The following is a 17,855-nucleotide window of genomic DNA, read 5'->3' as shown; positions in this document are numbered from 1 at the left end:
TAGAATACATGGATAAAAAATAAAATAGAATAAAAATTTTCTGTAACTTTACTGACCCGGAAATAAGTCATTATTTAAAAAAAAAAAAAATTTATTGGGATGACTTTGGTTAATAAGATTATATAAGTTTCAAGTGTACATTATAATACATCATCTGTATATTGTATTGTGTGCTCACCACCCAAAGTTTAGTCTCCTTCCATCACCATATTGTTGACTTCCTTTACCCTCTTCAACCTTCCCCTACCCTCTTCCCCTTATCATTCTTTTTAAAATGGATTAAATCAATTAAAAATATTTGATGAGAACAAAAGCAGAAAATGTCTACCGTTCTCAACACTGTAATGCAATAACAATGATAGCAACGTGTCAAGCATTGTTCTAAGTGCTGTACTCTTAATCTTCACAACAACCCTTTTCTCCCCATAGTACAGATGAGGAACTGAAGCAGATAACAAAGAACAGGAGTGCTCTTACCAGAAACCTGGGATTTTCCTTGTCAGCCCTCCTCCCCCTCGCCCCTCAAGCCCTCACACCCAGGCAGTCTCAGGCTCTGTCAGTTCTGCCTGGGTAACCTGTCTTAAATCAGTGCTCCCCATCTCCACTGCCACACTGTGCTCTGAGTCACCATGGTTCCCTACACCACCTCTTCACTTGCCTCCCTGTTTTTATTCTTGCCTCCTCCCATGCATTCTCTACACTGCAACCAGGGTGATGATTTCAAACCAAAAATCTGGTCAGTTTCTCTCCACCTAAAACCCTGCAGTGGTTCCCATCACATGCAAGAAAAAAAAAATTTCAAACTCCTCATAAGGGTCCATTCAGCCTGCCTTACCTCTCCAGCCATTCTTATCTCTTTAAGATCAGATCCTTCTGGCTTTTTGTTAGTTCTTCCAAGGCATGACCCTTTCTGCATCAGTGCTTTTGCACATGCAGTTTTCCCTGTCTGGAAATGTTATGGACTAAATTGTGTACCACCCTCCCCAATTCATATGTTGAAGCCCTGACCCTCTGTGTGACTGTATTTGAAGATAAGGCCTATAAGGAAGTAGTAAAGGTTAAGGGAGGTCATAAGGATGGGACCCTGATCCCGTAGGACTGGTGTCCTTATAAGAAGAGAAGACACCAGAGGTCTCTTGTTTTGCACTCATTCAGAGAAGTGGCCAGGTAAAGACACAGTGAGAAGCTGGCTGTCTACATGCCAGGAAGAGAAGTTGCATCATAAATCAACCCTGATGACACCTTGATCTTAGACTTTTATCTTCCAGAATTGTGAGAAAGTAAATTTCTAATGTTTAAGCCCCCTCGTCTGTGGTATTTTGTTATGGCAGCTCTAGCAAACTAATACAAGTTTCTCACTCTTCAGGTCGTTCCTTAAATATTTATTCATTCATTCATTTAACAAGTATACTGAGCACTTACTCTCTACTGGGCATTGTTCTAGGAGCTCTCAATGCATTAACTTCTTTAATCTTTTACTTAGGGGAACCTTCTCTAAAACGATGTCAGGTTCCCCTATTACATGTTTTCAAAATGTCCAGGTATTTCTCATATTTGAAATTGCAGATTTATGGAACTATTTTATTCATTTATTCAATATTGTTGAGCACCTACTACATACCACACACTATTATAGGCACTTGGCATATGTAAATGAACAAAATAGACACAGATCCTTGTCCTCATGAGTGTTCTCTGTTTTCATGATCGTTCACAGTTCCTGGCCCTCAGTAGATGCTTAAGAAATACCTGTGGAATGAATGAATCAAGATTAGAATCTGGGATTCATTGGACCTAAAATCACAGAACTGCAGTTCTCTGCCAGTGGCAGAATCCTTTATCATATTACCTCATTGCTACAGAGAACTTGCCCCATAAAGAGGCCCAGGATTTGGGACACTATGACCTCAGGGAATCAATCTATCCATCCATCCATCGATCCATCCATTCATGTAGTCAACAAACATACATTAGACAAACATGCATCAGGGCTGGGCCTTGTGTTCAGTAGGGCAGTAGAACTTGTCCAAAGTCATAGCTGTGTGTTCGAAGTCACAGAGCCAGGAGCAGAATCTGGTGTCGGTAACCCACCTATGCTTTTTCTTTAGTGTCTTTCTCAGCCTGGGTAGGCAAGTTTGAAGACACATGGGAGGGGGCACCATGGTAGTAAGTGAATCAAAGCATCAGCATGTAGACACCACACATTCATCTATTTATGCAATCAGGAAACACACGCTGGGCACTGCCTCTGCCAGGCTCTGCCCCAGGGGAAGTCAAGATGCATGAGATGCCATGCTTGCCCTCGGAGAGGAAGCGCACAGCCCAGGCTTGGAGACACTGAAAGGCGAGAGAGTTGTCCATCTCAGGACAACCTCATAAGTTTACCTCAGGAACCCTCAGTTCCTGAGAAACATTTCTTGTCCCCCCCCCCCCCCCCGGGAGATGCTTTCTAGTGGTGAACCCGTAGTTCTTATCCCAGAAAGACCCTTTTCTGATGAGGGAGACTCAGCTGTCCGAGGAGAGTTCCCAGTCAGATAAGGGGCACAGTCCTTGGTCTCCAGGAATTCCCAGGCTGACCCAGCTCATGCCCTAGGAGAAGGCTACAGTCTGGAGGGGGTAGGATATACAGAGCCCATTCTCAGGGAGTTCCCAGTCGGACAGGAGAGGTAGGCTGAGTGTATCCACTCACTACAAATGGGGAGGAACAGAATACATGTGGATCAAAACAGACCCAATTCCATTAAACTGAGTTAACAAGTCTGCTGGTCTTTCTGTAAAGCAAGGACATTTTTAACAAGCGAATGCCACAGGGAGAGGGCAGTTGTGGGCAGCTGCTCTCTGCATCCAAGTCTGTCAGCCCCTCAGCTGTCACTCTGCTCCCAAAATAGCTGTGGTTGGGGGAGGGAGAGAGGGTTGTTTATCCAGGATGGAGGTGGAGAAGGGACATTATAGCTGTGCCTAGGGAAGGAGATCTGCTGGGGGGTTCCCGTACCTTCTGGATTTTTCTCTCACTCTTCAGCGTATGAGTGCCTGAGCCCCCAGAACTGCCCCTGTGCAGAGTGCTGGGGCAGAGGTTAGTCAGCATCTCCACGTGGTACTTGACTATCCAGTCTGGGGATGGGGAGGGCCCTGAGTATCAATGACAGACTCCAGGAGCACCTGCCCCTGTGGCCAAATATAGTCTGGAGCCACTGGCAGGGGCGATAGTCTCCTGGGTTGGGGCTGGGAGGGGCAGAGGGAGGCTGACTGGCTGGGGGTTCACACCGGAGCTCAGAGGAGCAACCTCACATCACCGGAGAACAGCCCAAGCACATTGTCTTTGGGAGAAAGTAAGCCAGTTGGAATGTTCCTGGGACTGGGAGGGAGAAGGGGAGCCAACAAGAACTTTTAAGGTCTGCACTGAGAGTTCAGGCCTTTGGCCTGGTGGCTTCATCTGCCCAGCAGAGAGGGACAGAGAGGGAGGCACAGGGACCCTGAGGCCCCTCTCAACTTGGGCTATACTCCAAGCACATGCCGTAATATCCTTTTGGGTAATGGATTTGGGGGTGCTGGGCGCAGGTCCCTTCCAGGTAAGAACACTCACCTTCACCCTGGAGCTCCAGACCTCAAGCTGGGAGTCCAGCCCTGGGTCTGGAGTGAGTGGCTGGCCAGACAGAGCTGCCCTGTCCCGACAGATGGCAGAGGCGGAGGCTGAAGCTGTGCAGCTGAAGGAGGAAGGGAACCGGCACTTCCAGCTCCAGGACTACAAGGCCGCGACAAAGAGCTACAGCCAGGCCCTGAAGCTGACCAAGGATAAGGCCCTGAAGGCCACACTCTATCGCAACCGGGCGGCCTGTGGCCTGAAAATGGTTTGGGGCGGGGCAGGAGGTTGAGGGCTGGGCTGGGGTGCAGCCTCCCCTTCCTGATAGGCATCATCCGTCTTCCATCGTCCCAGCCCCCTCCCCAAGGCCCCTCAGGCTGGAGAAGGGCGCCTCTCACTGCTTTCCTAGACCCACTACCCTGGGAGACAGAACTCCCCCCAGATGGAAACCAGCGTAATGGGAACCTGCATCAAGCCAGGGGCTTTTTATGTTATGTTGTAGCATCTCAATAACAGCCTGCTGAGGCAGCGGCTGTCATGTTCATACTGCAGATAAGAACCCCAAGGCTCAGAGGGTTCAATAAGTTGTCCGAGATCTCCCAGGTTGTTAGTAGCAGAGCCCAGATTCAAATCCAAATCTCACTCACTTTTCCATAACCAGCCAGGGACCCTCCTCTGGGTCCCTGATGGCCAGCAGCTCCCATCAGGTGCCCTCTAATGCCCGTGGGGACCCTCTCAGGCTGTCTCTGCAATGGGCCCCCATTAACTAAGTCTCCTTCTCTTTCTCAGGAGAGCTATGTTCAGGCAGCTTCAGATGCCTCGAGAGGTGAGCCACCCCTTCCTCCTTTGCCCCACCTGCCTCAGCATCCCTGTTTTGTCTAAGGGGAGTTACAAATTGTGTAAATGCCAACCTAGGCATCGTAGGCGGGGCTTCAGGTGTGCCTTCCACCCCTAAGTCACATTTTTGCAAATGGAGTTCCATGTTAAGTTTCTTTTCTTAAGAGATTGCTTCTGATCAGAAAGAAAGAGGGAACTCCTGCCTTTTGTGACAGCATGGATGGAACTGGAGAGTATTATGCTAAGTGAAATAAGCCAGGCAGTGAGAAACAAATACCATATAATCTCATCTATAACAGGAACTTAGTGAACAAAACAAATAAATGAGCAAAATAGAACCAGAGGCATGGAAACAAGGAACAGACTGACAGTGACCAGAGGGGAGGGGGAGAGGGAAGAAGGAGAAGCGGGGGAAGAAAGGGGATGGTCTAGTCAAGGAACATGTATTATATAAATGACTCATAGACATAGACTACAGGATGGGGACTGACTGTGGGAGAGGGGGATGGGGGGGGATGGGTGGGGCAGTGGAGAGTAACAGGGGAAAAATTGGGACAACTGTAATGAAACAACAATAAAAATAACAATAGTTTTATAGGAAATGGCATTTTACATAAGAACCAGAATAGAATACAATAAATGAGCAATTTATGTTTTTAAAAAAGAGATTGCTTCTGAAAATCTTTGCCATGGTCATGATGCACACACCCCTTGTTGTAAATTTGGATATTCTCATGGGGGATCCCCAGGACCAAGTCCATCAGCCCAGTCTACTCCATGGGGGCTGGGCTTCTTCTGGGGAAGAGGGAGTCACCAGCCTGTTCCACGGACACTAGGAGAAGTAAACATAAAAAAAAAAAAACAAAAAAAAAAAAAAACCATAAGTCAACATTGGCTTAAGAGCATGATTAAAATGGGAAGACTTCTCTTGGCTGCAGGTCTGTGTTTGGGTTTTGATCCAGTTGCCATTCTTTTAGGAGAAACAAATAGCCTGAAATGAGTTCAGGAGGGAGGGAACCAGCTGGAGAGGGGACTGGAAATACACCCTGTGATGAGCAGCCAAGGAAAGTGGCAATAATTAGCTCAGAAAAAGCAACTCCCAGGTGGGACGGAGGAGAGCTGCCTTCAAATTCCTAAAAAGCAAAAACTGTCACGAGGAAGAAAGATTGGATTTCATCTTGGGGGTTCCAGAGCTGGACTTAAGATGAAAGGGCAAAGTTACAGAGGGACATATTTCAGGTAGGAAAGGGGAAGGGCGTTATGAGGGAGCTCCCCACTACTGGAGGTATGCAAGCACCAGGTGGATGCACACTTGGCAGGGATCAGTGTAGCAGATTCTAGAGCATCAGGGATTGGGCAAGGTGACCCTTAAACTCCCTTCCAACCTTGAGACAATGATTTTTCCTCTTTCCTTAACAAAGGGGAGCCTTGAACCAGATAGTCCACATGGGTGGGTAATCTCCAAGGAAGAGATTGGGGGCAGCGGCAGGAGGGGAAGGAAGGTGATCTGCAGCCCAGCCCCCTAAGGCCCTGCCTGTTGTCCCCCCTAGCCATTGACATCAACTCCTCGGACATCAAGGCCCTGTATCGGCGATGCCAGGCACTGGAGCACCTGGGGAAGTTGGACCAGGCCTTCAAGGATGTGCAGCGCTGTGCCACCCTCGAGCCACGGAACCAGAACTTCCAGGAGACACTGAGGAAGCTCAATACAAGCATCCAGGAGAAGGTCAGCCAGACCCCTTCCCACAAGCCTTGGCTACCTCCCCCCATTCCTAGCAAGGACATGGTAGAGGTGCAGGACATTAGGGCAAGGCTAGTCCTACCTCCACTCCCTTGGATGGAGTGAGCAAGTGGCATAGGCAGGTACCGCAGAACGGGGGAGCAGGTGCACCTCTCTGTGAGGGAACAGAGATGCTGTAATGCTTGTGTAAGTGTTGGAGCCAGCCAGACCAGAGCTGGGGCCTTTTACGTTCCAGATAGAGGTTTTTGTTAAAATTGCAACTTAATGTGTCTTCACCTCTCCCTCTCTTTCTAGGAGGATAAAGGCAGCGTGAGATACCTAGGAATGGGGTGGGGGTGTTATTGGTGGCGGATAGAGGAGAGTCAGGAGCCAGTAGGAACAGGAAATCTCTTCTAGGAAAATGGAGTAAAGTGGGGAGAACTTGGACCAGAAGTGAGGAATTCTGCACCCTAGTCCTGCCTTAGCTCCCAATTTTCTGAGGGACCCCCCAGGGTGTCAGTTTCCTCTCTATTGGAGCAGGAGGGTAACTGATCACTCAGCTTCTGGCTCTAAGACTCAGTAACTCCTATGTGCCTGGGGCAGCCCCAAGGTGGGACCACTGTCTGGAGTGCGGACTCAGGGCTGGGGAAATACAACCCAAGAGGGTCAAAGACTGGGAGGTGCATGAGAGACCCCTCCCTTCCCTGAAGGCCTGGAAGGACATAGGAGGGAGTGTAGACCAGCACAACAAAGTAGTGGGAGGTACAGACAGAGATGGTGAGGTGGGGGATGATGATCGGTTTGGTCATTTTAAGAAAGCTTCAGAGCCTTGAGGCTGGGATGGGTATTGTGAGGGATGCACATCTAAACATAGTAATTTCAATTGCTTAAGGAGCTACTTTAAGCTGCTTCCAGTTTCTGATCCTGGAGGCCTATTTATGTTTTAACCCGTATTTAAATGTCTAGTAGCTAACTGTTTTCTAGATTCCAAAATTGGGGAGATGATCCCTTTGCCTTCCAAGACTTGCAATGACCAACTGGGATAAGGAATGTAACTTGACTGTAAGCTTTGTAGGGCAAGGACTTGATTTTGTTTGCCATTCTATCCCTAGCATCTAAACATCTACAGCAGTGTCTGGCACCTAGTAGTTGTTCAGTAAACGTTTGTTGAATGAATGAATGAATGAATGGCAGTGTGAGGGCCCAGAGTAGATACCCTAATATTACTGAGATGAACTTCACGTGGAGCTGACTAAATGTGGACTTCTGCCTGCTCCCTTCCCCACTCCTCCCTCCTCCTTCCTTAGCTCCGTGTGCAGTTCTCCACAGACTCGAGGGTACAGAAGATGTTTGAGATCCTCCTGGACGAAAACAGTGAAGCTGATAAACTGGAGAAGGTTAGTGTTGGGCAAGCAGCCGACCAACAGAGGACACGCTCTGGGCCCGGGGTGTAACCACTCCCCATTCAGGCCCCGCCCCAGTCTCTGGACAGTTTGGGAAGCAGGAATGGAAGAGGGGAGAGGGATGGAGGGGCATCCACTTGGGGAACATGTACAATAAGAGGCCAAAGGTCAAGCACTTGAGAAAACCACATGAACTGTAAGAAGGGAACCGTTCAGGATAAGGCCACTGAGGAGAGTTTTGTAGCAGGGTTGGATTCCGTGTATATTTAAAATTTTTTACCAGCTGACTGCTCCGTGAATGCTTCCTCTGAGTATGTTGGTTTATTAGCTCCCCAAGCCCAAAGGCCAAGTCAGCTTCCTGTTCATCACTCCCTCCTTATGCTGTCTCCACAGGTTCGTACACTGGGTTCACCTGCTCTTCTGTCTACCCCACACGCCTTTAAGTGTAGGATCCTTGCCTCACTCATACACCTACCAACTGCACGTATTTGGCAATCAGTAGGCACTCAGCCGGTGCTTGATGGCTACCAGACTCAGATCCCCAACCAGGAGGAGCACGCACCACGCTGTGTGAACCCTGCCAAGAGAATATGTTGTGAACGCAGCAAGGGCCAAACCAATCCAAAGACCTTTGTGGTGGAGGAATTCTGCATCAAATTCCACAGAAATAGGACAGGAAGGAAGTCAGACTCCCTCAGCCAGAAAGTGGCTGTTGTCTTTAACTCTCTCCCTCTCCAAACAACACGGCAGAATAGAACTACTCCTTTATGAAAGCTCCCTTGTCCCCTTCTGCTGCAGAGTATGGGGCATGAGTCTAGTACTGCAGGGCTTGAGCCCCAAATCCACCCCTTGCTCCTCTTGGGCTAAACTCAAGGGGTTAATCATCACTAACTCAAAGGGCTCACTGAAGAGATTATATAACCTAGTCAATGGCTGGCACATACTAGGCACTCAATAAATGTTAGTCCTGAGTGTTCTTTCTTGTCCTGTCCGTAAGTGAATGAGGACGTAGAGCCAGAGAAGGGTTGCTCTCAACTGCTGAATAATAATAAAATACTGACATCTTGTGTTACAGAACAGGGTTATTAACCTGGGGCAATTTTGTCCCTCAGGGGTCATTTGGCAATGTCTGGAGACACTGTTAACTGGGAGGGAGGTGCTACTGGCATCTAGAGGATAGAGGTGAGGTAACGCAGCCAAACATCCTTCAAGACATGCCCACGCCCCACCATCAAATAATTATGCATCCCAAATGTTAGGAGTGTGAGGTCGAGAAACCCTGTTGTGAGGTCGAGAAACCCTGTTGTGAGGTAAGAGAACTCAGAAGTCCTGACCATCAGTCCCTACTGCCCTCACCCCCGCTTGAAAAACCCTGCCCTCCCTAGGCTCAAGCATCAACGGCCGAGCAGGAAGCACGCATGTCCTCTTGCCTCTCCTCTTCTTCCCAAAGTACACATTCATACAAACCTTTCAATGCCAGTAGACAGGATGGCAGTGGAGGTCTTCAGTTCCTCATAGAGGTCAGCGCCATTGAAGGGGAAAGCTGAGAACTGAGCCAGCAGCACCCGCCTCAAGGCAACCAGGGCCTGGCGAAGGAGTGGGGGCAACTCAGGATGGAGCCAGGGCACTTCAACCCAAAGCGGACCAGAGTACTCAGGAATGAGCAATGACCGGGCAAGGGAGAGGGCATCCCAGAGTCCCATATGCCACCAGCCCCCCTTATCAATTTCTGGGAACCCTTTGCTCAGGTTTGGAACGAGATCATCCGCTCACCTTATAAGACAAGCCACATTTCTGGGCTACCTCTTCCAAGTCTGCGGAAACCAGGTCCACCACTGAAAACAAAACAGGTGTGGTTGATTGGCAGGAAGGGCGGGACTTCCCATGCTTGGCTTTTCCCCCATCTGTAAAATGGGGTGATAATTCTACCTTGGGGCAGGCCATCTAACAGAGCCGCGGAGCCTGGCGTGCTGCCAGGCACTCAGTTCGGGGGTTCTGCCCTGCTTGGGGTTTGGCTTGACCACGCCCACCATCCCGAGGGTGGGGAGCAGAGGAGGGAGGAAGTGGCCCCTCCCGGGTATGCCAGGGCCGTGGGGCCGGGCTCCCCGGTGTCACCAGCTCTGTGGCACGCGCACGCGGTCACCTGTCTTGATTCCGTGGCTCTTCAGAAGCTGGATCATGTCCTGGGTGAGGCCTGGGCAAAGGCCGGCCCTGAGCACACCCATGTCCCCTGGGGACCAGGGGCCGCGCGTTCCGTGGACAGCCGCAGCGCCCTCTCCAGATGCCGCTCGGCGCCCCTTTCTGGAGTGGGGGCAGGCGGCGCGGAGGGTGTGGCCCCACGCCGGATCTCCCGCGCCCAGGGCCCGCCAGTCCGGGCCTGGCTACTGCTTCCGGCTTCCAGGTTCCAGAGCCGGGCTGGCAGCGCCATCTGCTGGCCGCGAGGGACGGCTGCACGACCTTATGAGACCCTTTGGTTGAGGAGGAAACAGGCCGCCGGCGCCACGTGCGCTCCGAGTGCGCGTTAGCCTCTAACCACTTAGCCAAACAAGCAGGCAGACCTAATCATGAGCCTCTGTTCTAAACGCCAGAAAATTCCAGAAGACTGATCGTCCCCATGCTCAGGGCAAGGCAATAAAGAGGAATCCAATCAACCAGATAGGATACTACAGATTATATGATGGGTGCTAAGAACAACAGAACACATGGAGGGCAACTGCTTCTCTGTACTTTACATTTGTTATGAATAACATTTTTTTATTGATTGATTTTAGGGAGGGAGAGCGGGGCATCAATTTTTGTTGTTCCACTTAATTTGTACATTTATTGATTGACTATTATAGTGTCCTGAACAGGGATCGAACCTGCAACCCTGGCATATAGGGCGGATACTCTAACCAACTGAGCTACTCAGCCAGGGCCAATAACATTTTAAAAAACAAACAAAAACGCTGAGTATATGGGACACAAAATATAGAATTTGGTATCTTAAATATCCTTTCCTTTGCCTCATCCTCTGGAAGAAACGTAACAATCTTACGGGGTTATCTTCTCACAATGCAATTAGGTAAGTGCTATTTTTATTCCTGTTTCACAGATGAGGAAGCTGAGGCTCTCAGGGGAGGAAAATCATGTGCCAAAGATGACAGAGTCTGTAAGGGCAGAACAGGACTTAAATCAGACAAATCCACAACTAAATGCAAAGCCAGTACTGCTTTAACAGCCTCTCTTCCCACCCCGAAAGTAATGTGTATGTTTTCCTACAGTAGAGTGGTTTCCTTGAGAACAGAAATAATGTCTGGTTCATCTCTGTATCCCTTTGCAGCACCCTCCTTTGTCACGCAACACATGGGGACACTTGGGGTAAAAGTGTGGCACATTTAGAATGTTCGCAGTAAGACCTGGGTATATGTGAGCCATGCTTTCCCTATACTTACAGACTGGACACAGTGGGGCTTTGCCGCATACAATTGCAGGACATGGTGCCTCAGCATCCTCAGTCTCCCACTCCTGGAAACCCATTCCAGTGCCTTCTTCCCACCATCCTCTCCTCCTTCCCAGAGCAGCGCCAAAGGGCACCACAGGTGGTAGGCATTTTGATCTTCAGAGAAGGGCAGGGCTGCCGAACCACAGAGCATCAGAGATGGAAGGGTGATAGAGTCCGTTTCTTGGTTCTATCCCACTCCAGACCCCGGTCCTGGCCCTAGGCAACAGCATCCCCAATTGTTACACTCTGCGATGATTATGAAGTCAGCTCATTGCACCCCCATCCCAGCTAAATTAAGGGTGTGTCTGCTGTCTCCAGTTTCTCTCTACTTCCTGTCAGCTTGGTTGTCCTGCATGGTGCCAGCCATGATGAAAAAGAAAACCCTCAATGTTTTCAATGAAATCTCAAAGCTCTTTCCAAGCTCCAAGTCTATGAACAGGACAGTTGCTACCAAAGGACTCCCACTTTCCTCAAGGGGCGGTTTGATTAACTTCATGGAGGAAGATACCATCAATTTACCGTAAGACACAAATCTGGTCCTTTCCTCCTTTCTAAGCCTCGAGCTAGGGGTGGAGCTGGAGCTTGGGGTGGGGAGAGGGACTTCCTGGACCTATCACAACCTGGGCCTCAGATTTCCTGGGAAGAGCATGTGTGCAGGTTGCATCATGGATTCCGGACCCCAAATCAGTTCTTGGAGAAATGTAGGCCTCCCACTCCAGGAGGACTTCCAGGATTAGTCAGAGACTTATTGACAGTGTTTCTCATCTCCTTAGTGTAGTTAGGTTCCTCACCCCTTCCCCCAAACACCCATGCCCCCTTCCACACTCCCCATGGCTCCTGTCTTTTAATCCTCCCTTTTGGTGTCTTCCCCTTCCTGATTATGTCCCCCCTCCCCCCCCCAATAGCCCATCTGTGTTCAGACTGAGGTTTACTGCTCCTCAGTGATTCTGGGTTCCCTTTAATTCATTCCACAAAACTTGTTGGCCTCCTGCAAGGTGTCTGGCCCAGTGTTAAGTTCTGGAATGTACCAATAAAAAGCACAGTGTTTGCCTTCAAGACCTCCCAGCCTGGTGTATGTGTGTGTCAAGAATCAAGAATAATACAGCATGGTCTATGCTATGACAGGACACCTTGAGAAAATGGAAGAGGCTTAGTATAACTTGGGAGACGGTGCAGTTAAGGGAGGCTTCTTGGAGGAGGTGATATGTGAGCTGAATGTCATAGGAATGGAAGGAGTTAGCCAGTGAAGGGGTGGTGGAGGAGGTTGACATAGGCTGAAGAAATTATCTGCAAGGCAGTTTTGTGGTGTGTGACCTTTACAGTCACAACAGCCCATACTTAGAAGGGCCCTGTCCTTAGTTTAATGCTCACTGTCACTCTTTTGAAATTCTTAATAATTTTTGAAGGGGACCCAAAAACTATGTAGCTGGTCCTGATTATATGAAAGGGATATGGTATCCATTTCCTAAGGGACCTGTAAGTAGCAGGTATAGCTAAAATGATAAATGCTTACATGAAACTTCATGCTACAGTGGGAAAGTCTAAGACTATGAGTCTAAGTTCAAATTCAAGTTCTACCACTTAGATATATGGCTGTGGACAAGTTAATTAAGATCAGTGACTCCTCAGTCAGTCCCTCATTTGGAAATTGTGGCTAACACCCATCCAGCAGGACTACTGTAAACATCAGAAGAGAATATGTCCAGTATATAGCCAATGCCTAGCTGCCTTCCACACCCACTTCAGCACTGGTGTTTTGAAAACAGATTCATTAGGACAAGTTGAAGTATAAATCGCATCAATACTCAGACTCTTCAGCCTACGAATGACCTTGGTGGGGGAATCATTTATTCTAAATGTCGACCAAGGGCTGGCATTGGAGGTTTGGGCTGATGAGGACTTCTCATGAGGGGGTCAATGGGGCTGGAGCTCAGGGAGGAGAAATTTGACCCATCAACCAACCATGAAACCAGAGCCTGCCCTGGAGTAAGGGATTCAGAGGGGTGTGTTGGTTGCTGGACTTGGCCAGAGCAGCTGAGGGAGACGGGATAGGATACAGAGGAGAGGAGCCAGAAAGTGCCAGGGGCAGCTGGGAGCTGCATAGCGCAGGGCAGCCCTTAGGCCAGGAGATCTGGGTTCTAGTTCCGACTCTGCCATCAACCTACCATGTGACCTTGACTGCTGTCTCCAGACAAGTGCTCTTCAAACTGTGGGTTGTGACCCATCCATTAATGGGTCAGGAACTCCTTCTAGTTGGTGGAGACCAGTATCATAAAAATGCATTTAAACAGAATAAAAAATTCCAGAGCACATCACACACAGAATAAGTACTAGTCTGTGCAGTGTGTTTTAGTTTGATATATATGTATGAGTACACTAGGTTGCCATATAATATGTATTTCTTACTTTGTGTCAGGTAAAAAAATTTTTTAAAGATTTGAAAGCCAATTTTGGGGGGTTCTGCACTTCACTGGTAAAAAAAAAATTTAGTAGTGGGGAAACATGTGCAAGGTTTTTCTTTGTAATAGCAAAAAGTTAGTAATGATACATATATCCGCAGAGGTACACATATAATGCAGATGGATTGAAATAAACAAGGTTGCGTGAAAAAGCAAACTGTCCGTAGAAATGTACTAAATGGCGCTATTTATGTAAAGTTTTAAAATGTGCAAAGTAGATCTTGCTTAAGAATAACATACATATGTAACAAACGTGTAAAGACACGAGGAGAATAAACACAATTTTACATTTCCTGTCCTGGCCACCTCTGAGTGAGAGCAGTAGGTGGAGGGAAGAATTGTTCAGGGGCTTTAATCATACTGACGAGGCTTTAGTTCTGAAGCTGGGTGATGACTCATTAAAAGCTTAATATATTATTCTTGATATCTTGGATTCGTCTAAAATAGTTTATGATTTTAAAAAATTAGAATGGAAGAAAAAAGTTTTCAGCATTCATTCCAAGATATGTATATTTATCTGTTAATTTTACATGCTACACATATTAACATTGTTAAATGTTATAAATTCTAAGTAACTACATTAGTAATTACATTAAATATTAAATAGTGAAGCTCTGGCTGATGTGTTTCAGCAGATTGAGCATGGGACTGCAAACCAAAAGGATGTCAGTTGGATTCCCCTTCAGGGCACACACCTCAGTTGTGGGCCGGGTCCCCACTTGGGGGCATGTGAGAGGCAACCAATGTTTCTCTCACACATTGATGTTTCTCTCCCTCTTTCGCTCCATTCCCCTCTCTCTAAAAATAAGTAAGATATTTAAAAATAAATAAATATTAAATAGTGAATAAATATTAGTAAAGCTTAATTTATTATTAGTTTTAGATACTTTTCTATACTCTAGTAAATCATTGTGGTCATTCCCTGGGGCATTGGCACCCCACTTTGGAGGGAGGACAAAGTTTTAGCAGTGTTTCTCAAATTGTGGTTCTTAGTACACCTGTATCAGGATTGTCTGAGCATCCTATTAACTTTAGCAGCTTCCCCAGGCCCACCCAAATGAAGGACAGGGTACCAGCAATCTGCATTTCCCACTAACAAGTGCTCTGGTGGGTAGATGCACTGCTGCGCAGCAGTGAGGATGTTCTGAGCTATTCAGAAGCAGCTGGGGGCCCAACGCCTGGCCTCCGGGAGCTTCTAGGCTGTATGGGCTGGCTGGGGTGACCTCCCCCATCTGACCCACCTGTCTCCCCTCATCCTCCAGGAAGCAGATGCCAGGGAAGGAATCTGAATGCAGCTCCGATTACACCAGCATCTCCCCCATTTCATCCACCTTGTTAAATCCCATCAAATTGGCTGTGACCCAGCCCAACAGCAGCTTCTTTGCAGGGCTGCCGGAAGGCGAGCTGAACAAACTCAGCATCTCCCCAGTGGCCAAGAATACAGAAAAGGAGGACCTGGCCCTCTGCCTCCACCAATCTAAGTCCCAAATAGCCCCTGGGGGCCTGCTGGACCTTGACAACCCTGAGCAGGACACAGACACCTCCTCGACATCCTCGAAGTCCTCCGTGGTCATAGATGTGCCAGAGGCGCCCTTCATCTGTGAACACACAGTCAGCGACTACACGGCAGTGGTGCGTTTTCTTCTTCACGCATTTGGCAAAGGCTTACTGGTCACGCCCAGTGTGCCCTGGGCTGAGCTCTGTGGGGAATGTGAAGATGCCTACCACCTACATCCTGACCTCAAACTCATGGGTTAGGAGAGAGGGCATATTTGGAAGAAACTCCAGCGTAAGCTAGAAAGGGCTCATTGCTGTAGGAAGAGTTCAGATCAAGCACCACCAGGGAGTCAGAGGGAAAGAAACATTACTTCAAGGTACAGGAATTAGCTGGGTGGCTCTTGGTAACATTTGAGCTGGGGCATAGAGGTAGGATTTAAACATCTGGAGATGGGGGGAAGGTGTTCCCTGGAGGAGCTGATACTAACAAAGGCTCATACGTGGGAAAGAGGGGGAGGAAACACCCAGGCCCCAACCCAGGGCTTTTCACACATTCATGTGTCTGTAGATCTGATCATCTTGTTCAAAACAAGATTTCCAGATCCCATCTCTAGAGGTTTTGATTCAGGAGTAGGTCTGGGGGATGGGGCCTGAGAATTTGTACTGCTAAAAAATTCCCAGGTGGCACTGATGGCCCCGGACCACATGCTGAGCAGCACTGTCCTAGAGTGGTATTAGGGTAATGGACGGGGAAGTTAGTCTGGGGTCATTTTCCCGAAGTTCTCCAATTTTAGGCTACGTAATAAGAGTTTCCTGTAAGCAGTAGGAAACAGCTTTTTTCAGAGCTTTTTATCTGGTGATGGATGCAATTTGAGCTGAGTTTTAGGAAGATAAATCTGGGAGCCCGACTGTTGGAGGGCCTAGAGCCATGTGTCTTCCCAGACCACCAGCAGTGCCAGCATCAGAGGACAACTTGTTAGAAATTTACATTTTTGTTCCCCCTGTCACCCCACCCTCAACTTAGGCCTACTGAATCGGAAACTGTCGGGGCAGGGGCCAGCAATCTGTGTTTTAACAAGGTCTCTAGGGTATTCTGATATACACCAGTTTGAAAACTTCTGGTCCAGATGGAGGAGAAACAGGACATGGGAGACCAGACAGGAGACAGCAGGCCAGGGATCTGCCATGTTATTAAAACTCCCTTGGATCCTTAGTCAGGCTTGCTTGGCAACCACTATTATAGTCTATAGACTCCAGAGCTATTCTTTGATCCCTGTCACTTAATTGCTTATGCGACCCTGGGCCAGCCACTTACCCTCTCTGAACCTTTAACCCCACTTGCAGTGAGTGAGGTGGGTGAGATAATCTCCAAGGTCCCTCTCAACTGACATAGTCTAGAACAGCGATTTTCAGCTGGTGTGCCACGAGAATATTTAAAACATGCATCGGCTGTGGCACACTAGTTGACTATTTAGAGTCAGATATTACATGTTTTAAAAATTCTTGCCATACACCTGCTGAAAATCACTGGTCTAGAAGAAACAGAATGAAGGCACACTCCAACGTGGGTGGGGCTGTGCAGGGAGAGTAGCGTATGCTGCAGGCTGGCAATTCCGCTTTCGGTTGGAGTACCTGACACCTCCATCAGACTTGCCTCAGCTCCAGCAGGGACAGGGCATGGGAGTGGGGGTTGGGTGGGGGACTAGGAGGAGGGGGCAGGGGATGGATATGGGCATTCCCACCCATGTGGGGTAGGGCAGGGTGTCGAGGTGAGGGGAGGACAGGCCGGGCCAGGACTGAGGAAGCCTCCGGGATTCTCTTCTAGATTTCCTGGACCTATGCCTTGAGCAAGCAGCCAGTCAGTTTCTACCAGCTCTTGCTGCAGGAGGTAGTCGAGAGAAATGATAATGAGCCTCCCACGACAAAGATTCTTCCATGGTTCTTCCACAAGATCTTGGGCACCACTGTCAAGCTGATGGAGCTGAAGCCTAACACCAGTTACTGCCTCATCGTCCGTGCTGTCAACATAGCGGGGGTGGGGAAGTGGTGCAAGCCCTACAAAGTGAGCCCTGGGAGAAGGGGGCCCAGGGGATCAGGGAGAGAAGCCTGCACCAGGGGCTCTGGAGGCCGGGCCACCCCATACCGCCACAACTCATCTCCCTGCTTGCTTTCCTCCCACCTGCACAAATACATAGCAATCCCAGGCTGCTCTCTTCTGGGAGGCTTAAGGATTAAGCCACTCTGGTACCCACTGGGACGAACTAACTTACTCATTAGCATCATTATAATATTCATCTTTCAACTTGGTACCAAAAATTGTGAATAGGTGGGGAAGCAAAGGGCATCGATGGAAACAGGGAAGAGGCTGAAGGGGGACAAAGAGGGGAGCAGCCTGGGGGTAGGTAGAGGCACAGGGTGGGGGAGCAGCCTGAGTATGCAGCCCTGTGGTTGGAAGCATCACAGGTTTGAATCATACCTCCTGGTACCTGTTTCTGGTGTTGATGGGTAGGTTGGTACAGCCAGCTAAGATCCCATTTAGCAAACAAACCAGGAGGCGGCAATGACAGAGAGGTCAGGTGTGAGAAGGAAGTCTGAGGGGTTTTCTTGTGTCATTTCAGTTTGCAACCGTTGCCAATGACCTGAGCAGCTTTCCTGAGAACAACCCAATCCAGATCACCGTGCGGCGCAAGAAACCCCAGCGAAAAACAGTGACCATCCGGCCAGATGAGATGCGGAGGCTGGAAGATCTGGAACACTTATCTCCCTACTGAGGAGGAGGGGTCCAAGACATTGCAGGCCAGAGCAGCTGCTAGGCACCCCCTCCCCAGATATGGGCTAAGTCCAGGTCCCTCATTAAAGAACTGCAGGTCACTGA

At 48.7% G+C, this 17,855-nt stretch overlaps 3 protein-coding genes across 3 annotated transcripts; 2 read left to right on the top strand and 1 right to left on the bottom strand.

Moving 5' to 3' along the window:
* The first annotated feature begins 3,220 nt into the window (after positions 1–3,220).
* LOC149998062 (protein unc-45 homolog B-like) lies at positions 3,221–7,591 on the top strand. The gene is made up of 5 exons (XM_090257530.1): positions 3,221–3,329; positions 3,675–3,848; positions 4,370–4,406; positions 5,968–6,143; positions 7,445–7,591. Exons 2-5 carry the CDS (start codon positions 3,675–3,677, stop codon positions 7,589–7,591), a joined length of 534 nt encoding a protein of 177 aa, XP_090113656.1. The 5' UTR covers positions 3,221–3,329.
* Positions 7,592–8,035: 444 nt separating this feature from the next.
* LOC149998061 (DNA repair protein RAD51 homolog 4-like) lies at positions 8,036–9,940 on the bottom strand. Its single transcript, XM_090257529.1, has 4 exons — positions 9,684–9,940; positions 9,314–9,375; positions 9,008–9,126; positions 8,036–8,117 (listed from the first exon to the last, which is right to left on the bottom strand). The coding sequence occupies exons 1-4, from the start codon at positions 9,763–9,765 to the stop codon at positions 8,036–8,038; spliced, it is 345 nt and encodes a 114-aa protein (XP_090113655.1). The 5' UTR covers positions 9,766–9,940.
* Positions 9,941–11,389: 1,449 nt separating this feature from the next.
* LOC149998060 (fibronectin type III domain-containing protein 8-like) lies at positions 11,390–17,751 on the top strand. The gene is made up of 4 exons (XM_090290897.1): positions 11,390–11,544; positions 14,746–15,115; positions 16,806–17,042; positions 17,599–17,751. The coding sequence occupies exons 1-4, from the start codon at positions 11,390–11,392 to the stop codon at positions 17,749–17,751; spliced, it is 915 nt and encodes a 304-aa protein (XP_090147023.1).
* Positions 17,752–17,855: the final 104 nt, after the last annotated feature.

This window comes from Furipterus horrens, unplaced genomic scaffold (assembly GCF_987537825.1).
Source record: "Furipterus horrens unplaced genomic scaffold, mFurHor1.1.pri manual_scaffold_11, whole genome shotgun sequence".
In the NCBI taxonomy this organism is placed as follows: Eukaryota; Metazoa; Chordata; class Mammalia; order Chiroptera; family Furipteridae; genus Furipterus; species Furipterus horrens.
Note: the sequence above shows the minus strand (reverse complement) of the source record. Positions and strands in the feature narration are given on the sequence as shown.